Genomic DNA, 12,233 nt, shown 5'->3' on the forward strand with positions numbered 1-12,233 from the left:
TGACATTTACGCGGAGGGAGCAACCATCCCGCAACCAGCAGCCTTGTGTGCCGAGTTCGCCCAAGTGCACCCCCAGCCCAGGTCCGAGGCATCGGAAACCAGGGACAGCGATGGGGACGGGGACGTGAAGGGAACCCCCTCCAACACCGATTCAGGGTCCAACCATCATTCCAGTGACACCCAGATGTGGTCTGGCACCTTGACTACCAGGTCTAGATCATGCCTATTGGGGGTGTAGTCTGACGTGAGTCACGCTTACAGTGGCCGGAGATGGACCTGGGCATGACGGCCCACGTAAGTACAAGCTGCCATGTGGCCTAAGAACCTCAGGCAGGTGTGGGCGGTACTGAGCAGGTGGCCCCTTATATGGGAGATCAAGCCGAACACAGCTTGGAAATGGGCCTCCGGAAGGAAGGCTCTGATACGCGTCGAGTCGAGAACCACGCCATGAACTAACTCCGTTGCCCTGGTATGAGGGATGATTTCTTTTTGTTTACTAATAGGCCACGGTCTTGACAGGTAGAACGCACCAGATCAAGACTCCTCTGCACTTGATCCCACGATCTGCCCTTGATGAGTCAATCATCGAGATAAAGACAGACCTGGTCTCCTCGATGTCTCAAGTAAGCAGCTACCAAAGGCATGCATTTTGTGACTACCCGCAGGACCAATGAGAGACCGAAGGGCATCACTGTGAATTGGAAATGACGCTGGCCCACCATAAAATGGAGGAACCGCCTGTGTCCTTGGAAGATGGAAATATGAAAATAAGTATCCTTCAAGTTGACAGCGGCATACCAGTCTCCCGGATCCAGGGATGGAAAGATGGAGGCCAAGGAGACCATGCGGAACTTCAACTTTTTGAGATATTTGTTGAGTCGCCACAGGTACAGAATGGGTCTTAGGCCCCCTTTTGCTTCCAGGATTAGAAAAAAGCAGGAATAGAACCCTTTTCCCTTCATTTCCTAAGGGACCTCCTCCAGTGCCCCCAACTGCAGGAGGTTGTCGACCTCCTGAATGGCAAGTTGCTTGTGAGAAGAGTTCATGAAGAGGGCCGAGAATTGCAGGGTGTAGCCCAGAAATACAGTTTCTAGCACCCAATGGTCCAAGGTGACCAGCGACCAGGCCTAACGGTAGGGATGAAGACTGTTGAGGAAAGAATGAGGCAGACCCAGGGAGTCGACTGGGGCATTGCTATCGAGCGCACCCTCAAAACGAGCACTTCTGGCCCCAGTGATGTTTTGCCGGGCTGGGTTGCGCAGGTGAGCAGGAGGAGGAAGGGCAGCGACAACTAAAACTCATGTCCCTATCACATCTCCTTGCAGACCCCATCAAGGTTGCCAAAGCCTTGGCTTCAGGGGTGGCTGGAACTGCTTCCTCACCAACTGAGGCATATGCAGACCCAGCAAGTGGAGGGTGGCCCATGTGTCCTCTAGTTCATGCAGTCTTGCATCTGTCTGCTGTGCAAAGAGTCCAACGCCATCAAATCAGAGGTCCTGTATTGAGGACTGTATCTCCTGGGAGAGGCACGCAGTCTGAAGCCAAGAACTGCGCCTCATGACCACTGTTGAAGGATCACCCTGGCTGCCGAATCAGCTGCGTCCCACACCATTTGGAGGGAACACTGTGCTGCTATAGTACCCTCCTCAAGGGCCCCTTGTTGGCTGGGTGTACAAGTATTCAAACCCCTTGGCTGGGACAAAATACTTCTTTTCATCCCCCTTGTAGGTGGGTGGGATTGAGGACGGGGTTTGGCAATCTTTAATCATAGAATCAAAGAAGATTAGGGTTGGAAGAGACCTCAGGAGGTCATCTATTCCAACCCCCTGCTCAAAGCAGGATCAACCCCAACTAAATCATCGCAGCCAGGGCTTTGTCAAGCCGGGCTTTAAAACCTCTAAGGATGGAGATTCCACCACTGCCCTAGGTAACCCATTCCACTGTTTCACCAACCTCCTTGTGAAATAGTTTTCCCTAATATCCAACCTAGACCTCCCCCACTGCAACTTCAGACCACTGCTCCTTGTTCTGTCATCTGCCACCACTGAAAATAGCCTAGCTCCATCCTCTTTGGAACCCCCCTTCAGGTAGTTGAAGGCTGCTATCAAATCCCCCCTCGCTCTTCTCTTTTGCACACTAAATAAGCCAAGTTCCCTCAGCCTCTCCTCATAAGTCATGTGCCCCAGCCCCCTAATCATTTTCATTGCCGTCCACTGGACTGTCTCCAATTTGTCCACATCCTTTCTGTAGTGGGGGGCCCAAAACTGGACGCAATACTCCATATGTGGCCTCACCAGTGCCGAATAGAGGGGAATAATCACTTCCCTCAATCTGCTGGCAATGCTCCTACTAATGCAGCCCAATAACCTGTTAGCCTTCTTGGCAACAAGGACACACTGTGGACTCATATCCAGCTTCTCATCCACTGTAATCCCCATGTCCTTTTCTGCAGAACTGGTCCCCAGCCTGTAGCAGTGCATGGGATTCTTCCATCCTAAGTGCAATCCTCTGCACTTGTCCTTGTTGAACCTCATTAGATTTCTTTTGGTCCAATCCTCCAATTTGTCTAGGTCACTCTGGACCCTATCCCTACCCTCCAGCGTATCTACCTCTCCCCCCAGCTTAGTGTCATCCGCAAACTTGCTGAGGGTGCAATCCATCCCATCATCCAGATCATTAATGATAATCTTTAGGACCCCGTTGTGCACCGGAAGCACAACACATGCGGGGGTTGATGCGGAGAGCACATTAAACAACTTGTCTGATTGCTCCGCCATCTCTTCCACCTCTAGGCCTAAGTTCGTAACCACTCTTCAGAGCAGGGCTTGGTGCTCCTTAAAATCATCCAGTGGGATAGCATGAGAGGGCCCTGCAACAGCCTCATTTGGAGTGGATGGGAACAAATGGACCACCTGGGGTTTCATCTCCAATGGGGGAAGGAGATTTTGGGGTGAGCACTCACTCCTCCCGCCCGGCATCCAATTGTGCTATGCACTCTGATTCCGAAGCCGCTGGTACCATCTGGTGCTTTTCTGAAGCAGTTACCAACGATTGGTTCGAAGTAGGCATCAGCATAACCGGCATGCCCCAGTCGCTCCAGTAGGGCCTTGCGCATGCTACTGGCCCTGCTGCCAGGATGGCATTGCGAAAGTGGATACAAGCTCAGGTGCCCAGTAGCACTGGTGCTGTCTCGGTGAGAGGTTAAACTCCTTTTCCGTGCCAGAGGAATCCCCTTCCACTGACCATGGTTGGGCCGTCAAACTGGTGTCTGGCAGCTAACCGTGGGTGAACGTTGCCTTGAATAAGGGGATGGGTTCCGGGAGCGGGCGGATCGGTACCGCGTTGGGGAACGTTCCTACAGGCTGGAGATGATTGGCGGGAGGATGACCCGTGCCGGCCATACAGTGACAGACGCTTCCTTCCAGGCAAACCTAATTTAGAGGGCGGAGACGGGGAGTGGGCAGCCCGAAAAGGGTCTTTTGCCCAATGTCCTGTAGTCTTTCTTGCTTGGTTCCGGGCTGCGTTTCTTTGATTTCTTCTTGGGCACCAGCGAAGGGGAGCGGTGCCGGGTAGAACCCGGTGCCAGGGGTTACATGTGATTCCTCCAAGCACTTCATGCAGCTGCTAGGGGGTCACTAACAGGCCTAGGCCTGTCACAGTCAGCATAGGGATTAAAAGCCGCAAGCTGGTGCCTGCCCCGCCTGGGGCTAAGTCCCAGCCGGGACCCTAACTTACTAACTATAGTGCTTAACAACTACTTCACTAGCTAACTAATATCAACAAAACTACAAAGCAATAAAGCACGAAGTGAAGGAGAAACCGCTAACCACTTGCTAGGCATGGGGAAGGCGCTCCAACCAACTGTCACAGGGTAAGAAGGAACTGAGAGGGCATAGGACTTTCAGCGCTTAATATACTGACACATGAGCGCGGCACCCCAGAGGGCACCACAGCCGATCCTACAGATAACGCTATGTCAAAAATCTCCGACGACTGTGCATGTGGGCACACACATACCTAGAAAGGAATCGACACGAGCAAGCACTTGAAGAAGAACTAGTATGTAAGCAAGCAGGACCTCCCATGTAGATTGGTCCAGGCTGAGGTTGATGGTGGGGTGGAAGCTGTTGAAATCATAACTCTAACTCAGGAACCAACCCATGCAACAAACCTCGATGCCAACTCTGCCCACATATCTACACCAGCAACACCATCACAGGACCTAACCAGATCAGCTACATCATCACCGGCTCATTCACCTGCACGTCCACCAATGTTATATATGCCATCATGTGCCAGCAATGCCCCTCTGCTATGTACACTGGCCAAACTGGACAGTCACTGCGCAAGAGGATAAATGGACAAAGTCAGATATCAGGAATGGCAATATACAAAAACCTGTAGGAGAACACTTCAACCTCCCTGGCCACACAATAGCAGATGTAAAGGTAGCCATCTTACAGCAAAAAAACTTCAGGACCAGACTCCAAAGAGAAACTGCTGAGCTCCAGTTCATTTGCAAATTTGACACCATCAGATCAGGATTAAACAAAGACTGTGAATGGCTATCTAACTACAGAACCAGTTTCTCCTCCCTTGGTGTTCACACCTCAACTGCTAGCAGAGCACCTCACCCTCCCTGATTGAACTAACCTCGTTATCTCCATACTGATTTATACCTGCCTCTGGAAATTTCCATTACTTGCATCTGAAGAAGTGAGGTTCTTACCCACGAAAGCTTATGCTCCCAATACTTCTGTTAGTCTCAAAGGTGCCATAGGACATCCAAATTCGCATTATATCAGACCGCATTATATCGGGGTAGAGATGTAGTTATTCTGCCAGACTGCATAAGTAGTGTTGAAGGGCCACATTTGACTTCCAGGCAGAATGTTGATTACCCATGACTTATGGGCTTGGCTTCAATGCATTATTTTGATCTTGAGTTTCAGAGATTTAAGCCAAGGGTTTAGAAGTTTTTAACAAAATCTTGTAAACATCTGTTCACATGACAAGCAACCTTCTTTTGGAGTAGCCTTTCAAAAATGTAGTTGTTGTGGATTGGGGTGGGAGGGTTTCTTTAAATGAAAGAGTGGATATACGTGGAGAAAACATATGACACTCCAATATATTTTGCAAAAAAAGGGAAAACAAGTTCAGAATTTTGATCTGCTGTCAGGCAAGGAGAAAGAAGATCAGTTACTAATACTCTGTGCTGCATCCTCCTGGTCCTTAATAACCACAAATAAAACCAATTGCAATGTATTCCCTGTTGTAAAATTGAGTTCATTTGTGTACAAATATTCAGAAAACACGTCTTAAAAAGAGTTTTATTTTACTAAAGAGAAATATATTAAGTAGCACAGTAAAACTTCAGCGTGTGGTTTCATTAGAGCCCACCAGAATGTTGGAATAACTTCTACAGATGCAAAGTTTATATTTCTATAAATAACTCCAAAACCTGTTCTCTGTTGTTCTGCTGTTTAAACTATAATCCCCGTGCTCATTTTTAGTCTCTGTCCTCGCTGCTTTATGGTTCACTGCACTGGACCACATGAAACACTTATCTGCCCACCAGCTAAATTTGAATGCTTTGTTCCTCCTATAGTTACAAGTACCAGTTTGGAAGTTCAAAATAAATGAATCCCTTTCTCAAAGTTTTGTATCCAAGATTGTGTTTTTAAACACACAACCAGGTCTAATTACCTCTGTTAATTATGAGCTCACTTACTAAAGAACTGTAATTCATCAGCCAGAATTTAAGTCAGCTTTGTGTAACTGCATCTTTAAAAATGTATGTCCAATTAGGCATATATATGAATTGGCCAGTTAAATGCACAACTGACCATTTGTGTATGCAATTACACCCAATTTACACACACAATGGTGGTAACCGCATGCACAAATGTCTGGAAATTAAGGCTTGTATCTTTAAAGCCATGATTAATCTTTTCCAGTAGCTTTCCCCTGTGAGACTTCCTTAAGAGTTATTATAAGAATAGCATTTCTATTTCATATTCTGTACACAGTGCAGCTGCAGTCATGATCATCCTTCACATAAATTCATGAACAAGTCTTAATACATTGTCCTAATTATACAAACTGACAGACCAGCATCTATGATTCAGAATGCAAGAGAAATATTTTAAAGCACTTGCTAAAAAATTAAAGCAGAGAATTTCTATTACACTACACCCCCTCAGCGTTCACTTTTTGTTCCAAAACAGCATTAAAGATAGCAGCATGTTAAATTATTTAAAAAGGCATTTAGATTTCAGCTTAATTTAAACAATTTTCATATTTTCCCTTTGAAAACCCCTTACAAACACACAATTTACCTCTACTAAAATGTGTACATGGATGGAATCACATGCTCTTTTGATTCACTACAGTATCTTGGAAATCCAAGAGAATGCACTGAGCCTAATTTACTACTGGTGTAACTCCACTAACCAGGCATTTTGTCCATTACGCACCATAGCTATCTAAAAGGCATAGTTTAAATATTTTTCTTGAGAAGTATATACTTTAAAAATTACTGAGGGAATTTTTCCATGTCTGAAATTAGTTATCATTTTGAACAGACTCCTTTTATTAGTGAGGCCATCCTTAAAAGCTTTTGAATTTTGATAACTATGTAACATTACCACAGTATTCCCAGTGCTCAGCATGCCATGGGAATGTTATTTAGTTACAAAAGGCAACTGAGAAATTTTAAAAGTGATCACTATATTTAGTTTACATCCCACTAACTGATGAAACTGCTCTAATGCCAAAGCTCCCTTTTATCTCTACACAGAAAACAGAAAAACAAAGCAAACTTCTGATGTTTGTGAAATCATGTTAGATTTAATATTTAAGCAGCACTGAAGTTTGCTTGTTCGAGTTACAACAAAACAGTACTGGAGTGGCTAGCAATATACAGTAGTTCACATCTATATACAAATCAATACATTTTTCCAAATGGTGTTCGGATATCCAATTAAATTAAATTACTAGAGTTCAATGCACAGCTATCTCCCCCCTATTTGGTATATAAGCTTGGCACCTTCTTTACTCAGGTGACATATGAAAGCTACAAATATTGGACATCTGAGAGAAAAATAGGGACACATCTTTTAATTCCACTGCCATACAAGGGATTGGTAGAACTTTTTTCAAGTGATAGCATTGGATTTGACAGATCTTCCTTAAAAAAAACACCTGAGACTTTCCCTTCTGCAGTTGGGAAGGCCAGATTTCCAAAAGAGCCCAAGAGCCCGCATTTAAACATTGGACTATATGAAAAGTGTTCAGTATACATCTGCTCCTATTGTTCTCAGTATAATTGGATTTAAATGGGAGCTCAGCTGTTTTGCAAATCTAGCTCCAATTATGAGCAGAAAGTACTTTTGAAAATCTGGGCCAAACTGAATAACTAGGGGTTTAGGGTTTTTTGAGGTTTATTAATTTCATTTTCAGGGTTGTTTTTTTTTTTTAAAGCAATTTGACTTATGTGGATGTCCAAAAATGTGGTTTTTTTGGGGCTCTCTGTATTATATTATATTACGCACATTACTCACAACAGTAGTATATGCTGTAAAAGGAGTAATCTCTTTGTAATGTACCCTAGTGTGCTTTAACGTAGTACTGTTTCATACAGCGCTATGTTAAAACACACTAGGGAACCTTTAGTGCACACCAGCAGGGTCTCCATGGACCAATTAATGTACAACATGTCAGTGTACTTCAGAATTCACACCCCTGTTGTGAGCATTACTGCTCCATCTAGACAAGTCCTCAGAAACAAGTAACCATTTCCAATGTTTTTTCCAGTGGTTTATTGGATAAACACAATTTTTTTTAATTGAGTGTGTTTTATTAGTGTTTCCCAGTTAAAACCTAAAATCAGAAGCCCAGTGTATGCCTCAGTTTGAAGTATATTTGTTTTCACAGAAAATACAGATTCAGCTACCACTAGTGTCTGCAGTATATTTTGAACTCATCTTACCTCCCCATCTTCAGTAAAGACAATTTTTGTGTTGACTTTAAATTTCCTCTTCAGTATTTTTTTGGCTTCTTTGGTTTTAGTTGCTTTCTTCTTCAATTTTGAATTTGAGGTATTCTGTATTTTAAAAAAGCAGATGGGAGAGAACATGGTTACTTTTTATCAGAAAAAATACACTAGGATTTAAACTTTAACTTCTGTTTATGGTATTAAGTAAAATGCTATTTGCCAAAACATACACACTATAGGTGAGTTTTAGAATAGGATGCCTAATATAAACAAGGCTAAGGTACTTTTGCATAGATGCAACTGCTTGAATCAGGTCATATAATAAAAAATAAATATCTTTAGAGTGTTCTAAATAACTTACATCCTTCCCTCCTGCACTCCAACCACAATATGTAAGAAGTGGATGAACATATGCATGGGAGTGTTCAGATGAGAGAAAGTGTGGAGATTTAGTGTTAAACAGCATTTATGTTTGCAGTTCCAACCCCTGCAGCATCTAGCTTCCATGTTAGATTCATCCCATTTAACAGAGAGCTTTCCGAGTGCAACAGAAACTATAACAGTGCATCCGAGTGCAACAGTGAAATCACAACTAGGACGTTAGAAACAGTAAAATCCATCCACACGTCCCTACATGTTCTCCCATGACTACCATGGAATGAGCAGAGCTATCCAGAAAAAGTAACAATACAGTCAGTACAAACTCTGACCATTTATTTTATGCTATACCCATGTTTTCTGTTTGTGGTGCTTGAGATTTATGAACTGATAAAACAACTACGTTGCAAAAGTTGTTGGAAGAAAGGGAAGCCATAGGTTTTGACCAACAGGTAGGGAATAGCTGGGGCTTTCAGTTCTGGAGTAGTTTGGGCCCACGAAATAAGCACATTATCCTATGTTTCTGCAAAAATGATCAACAGTGAAATAGTTAATGTTGACTATTAAGATTGTCATTTTGATTTCACAGGTAATCTGCTCCCATCCATTGGCAGGGATTACATGGCTATAGAATCACATAAGATGTCAGGTCCAGACATCAGTAATTTGAGGGTGTTTTTAAATACAGAAGACGTATTATTCAGGTACTAAGTGACATAGAATACACTCTTCCAGCAGGTATTGTCAGCTACAATTGCCAGCAGAGCAGGCATTTTATAGCAAAATGGATCACAAAGACTCACTAGGAGGTATACATACATATCACTCATCATCCCTGAAAAACCAGTATCGTGAACGAAACCACTGTTCACCCCAACAGGGATTGTCTGCGAACTGGTATCAATATTTGACAAGGGTGAGAAAAGGGGTCACATAAATCTAAAGGAAATAATGGTTAGGAGAGCCTGAAATTTTTAGTTATGTAATATACTGCACTTACTGTACTACATTAAATATAAAGGGAAATGCAAAAATTCACTGGAGAAAGTAAATCTTCCTCATGGTCAGTACACTAATGCACTGAAAATAATGCACCATAAAATAAAAAATGACAACCTTAGCAAAAGTGGAGGAAAAATGGCTTATGACAGGCTAACGTACTATATTATCAGATGGCAACCACATCTATTATGACAACTAGTAACTGCAGCGGCACTTCTCTAATGAGAGAAGTATTGAAAAACCGTGCTGTCACCTACTTTTGTTGTGTTATCTAGCGATTACTAACCGGCCTTATACTCCTTTCCTTAACAGCTTAGCAAAGTGTGTCCTTCCCTCAATCTCATCACTTGCCCTGTGTGACGAACTGGGACTGTTCTTGCTGGGGTGTGTGAATGCTGACAGGGGAGTGTGACTAGGATGGTCTGCATCGGGGGATGGGAGCCGGCCCAAGGGAACATACCTGAGCTTGTAACATGAGAACCCAGGAGGGGGTTGGAGGTCAGATGACTCCGGGGCCCGGGAAACTGAACAAAGGCTGTGGGAGGGGTCGCTGAGGGCAGAGTGCTGGAAGCAGGCTGGAAGGAGGCGGGAGAGATGGCTGGGAGGCAGAGATGGCTCTGACCCCCCAAGGGGGGTGGGCTGGCATGCCCTGGGACCCCAAGCTGGACCTAACTGAGGGGGGGGCCCTGTTGTCTGTGCCTGCAAGACCTGTCTTAGACTGTGTTCCTGTCATCCAAATAAACCTTCTGCTTTACTGGCTGGCTGAGAGTCATGGTGAATCGCAGGAAGCCGGGGGTGCAGGGCCCTGAGTTCCCCAAAACTCCGTGACAACTGGTGGCAGCGGTGGGATCTACTGCACCCCGTGGACGGCGCTTCCTGCAGTAAGTGACTGGGGAGCAGTAAAACGAAGGGGGATGGACGGGAACCAGGCCTGCTGAAGAGTGGGAGAGAGACGGTTATTACCCCTGGGAGTGTGTGACCAGCGAGAAGGACTTTTGCAGTAACAGGGTCCCCCGGGGGGATCGCAGCGAGTGGTCCCAGGGGCGGAGGAGTCTGCAGCTCGACCCTGGCGGAGAGGCGGTGACCTCGAGAAGGGCTGGCACACTAGGGGGCCCCCTGGGAACTGTGGGGAGCTGTGAGCACACAGGCCGGTGAGTGGCCAGCAGGAAGATGTATGCCAAGCGGCTTAAGAGCGACCTGGTGGAGCTGTGCAAGCAGAGGCGGCTGCGCATTGGGAGGCTCACCAAAGAACAGCTCATTGCCCAGCTGGAGGCGGAAGATCGCGCGAATGAACTGATCCCTGTGTCTCAGGGAAGCAGCCTGGCAAATGCAGCGCAGGCACCAGTGTCTGTCCCAGCTGGGAGTGGTCAGCCCGCTGCTGAGGGCTTCCCGAGACCCCTCCTTCCTATGCCTAGGGGAAGGGTGGGGAGGAGCCCAGCAAATACCGAAGGCGCCGTGACCCCCCCGGCCAGCAGGGGGTCCCCCCGGCGAAGCTCGCCGGCCAGCAGAGGATCCTCCCGGCGACGTTCGGCATCCGGGGAGCGGAATTGGCTGGAATGGGAGAAAGAGCTAAAACTGAGGGAGCTGGAGGATCGTGAACGACAGAGACAGCATGAACGGGAGGAGAATGAGAGACAGCATCAGCGTGAACGGGAGGAGAAAGAGAGACAGAGACAGGAGAATGAGAGACAGCGTCAGCATGACCTGGAACTGGCGAGATTGAAGGGCAGCGAACCCCCGGCTGCGGTGAGTGAGGGGGGACCCAGGACTGCACGGGGCTTTGATAAGTGCATCATGGCCCCATACAAGGAGGGGGAGGACATGGATGACTTCCTGGAGGCCTTTGAGACGGCCTGCGAGCTGCACCGGGTGGATCCCGCGGACAGACTCCGGGTCCTTACCCCCTTACTGGACCCCAAATCCGTGGCATTGTACCGCCAACTGGGAGAGGCAGAGAAAGGGGACTACGAACTATTCAAAAAGGCCCTGCTACGAGAGTTTGGGCTGACTCCTGAGATGTACCGGGAAAGGTTCCGGAGTCAGGATAAAACCCCTGAGATCTCATATCTGCAACTAGCCGCCCGCATGGAAAGATACGCCAGCAAGTGGGCTGGTGGGGCCCAGACGAAGGAGGACCTGATTAAACTGCTGGTACTGGAGCAACTGTATGAGCGGTGCCCATCCGACCTGAGGCTGTGGTTGGTGGACAGAAAGCCAGAGAACCCGCGACACGCCGGGCAGCTGGCTGATGAGTTTGTAAAGAGCCGGTCAGGGGGTGGCAGGGAGGAGCCCCAAAGGAACAGGCCCGCCGCGATGCAGAGAGAGAGTCACCCTGGGACCTCCCAAAGGGGGAATATGGGGAATCCCCTCCCACGGGGAATGCCCAGCGTCAGGGACAACCGACCGGCTCGAGGGGACCCACGGGACCTGAGCTGCTATTACTGCGGCCGAAGAGGCCACGTTCGGGCCCAGTGCCCCAAGCTCAAGGACAGACTGAGCAGACCGAACCCGCACCGGGTTAACTTGGTAGAGGCCCAGACGGACGAGGGGCAGGCTTCTAACGCAAGAGGGGCTGGCAGCCTATCAACTGCTCAAGAGAGAGAAGGGCCCCAGGCCAGCTTCTCTGGGGGGCCAGATGCTCCGGATTCAAAGTTCTCCGTTTACAGGGTTGGCGCGGGGCTGTCCCTGCGGAGCGAGTGCCTTGTTCCCCTGGAGGTGGATGGGAAGAAAGTTTATGGATACTGGGACACGGGCGCAGAGGTGACACTGGCCCGGCCCGAGGTGGTGGCCCAAGATCGGGTGGTGCCCAACACCTTCCTGACCCTGACCGGGGTGGGCGGGACCCCATTCAAGGTTC

General features: G+C 47.3%; 1 protein-coding gene across 1 annotated transcript in view; it reads right to left on the reverse strand.

Annotated features, from left to right (window-relative positions):
- The window catches only part of DDX10 (DEAD-box helicase 10), a 316,478-nt gene that overhangs the window by 118,025 nt on the left and 186,220 nt on the right, over window positions 1-12,233 (reverse strand). Inside the window, exon 14 of the mRNA XM_042855078.2 lies at window positions 7,991-8,104. Coding sequence (XP_042711012.2) covers window positions 7,991-8,104 — 114 coding nt within the window. The remainder of the gene's footprint in view (window positions 1-7,990; window positions 8,105-12,233) is intronic.

Source organism: Chrysemys picta, chromosome 1 (genome assembly GCF_011386835.1).
Source record: "Chrysemys picta bellii isolate R12L10 chromosome 1, ASM1138683v2, whole genome shotgun sequence".
NCBI classification, from domain to species: Eukaryota; Metazoa; Chordata; order Testudines; family Emydidae; genus Chrysemys; species Chrysemys picta.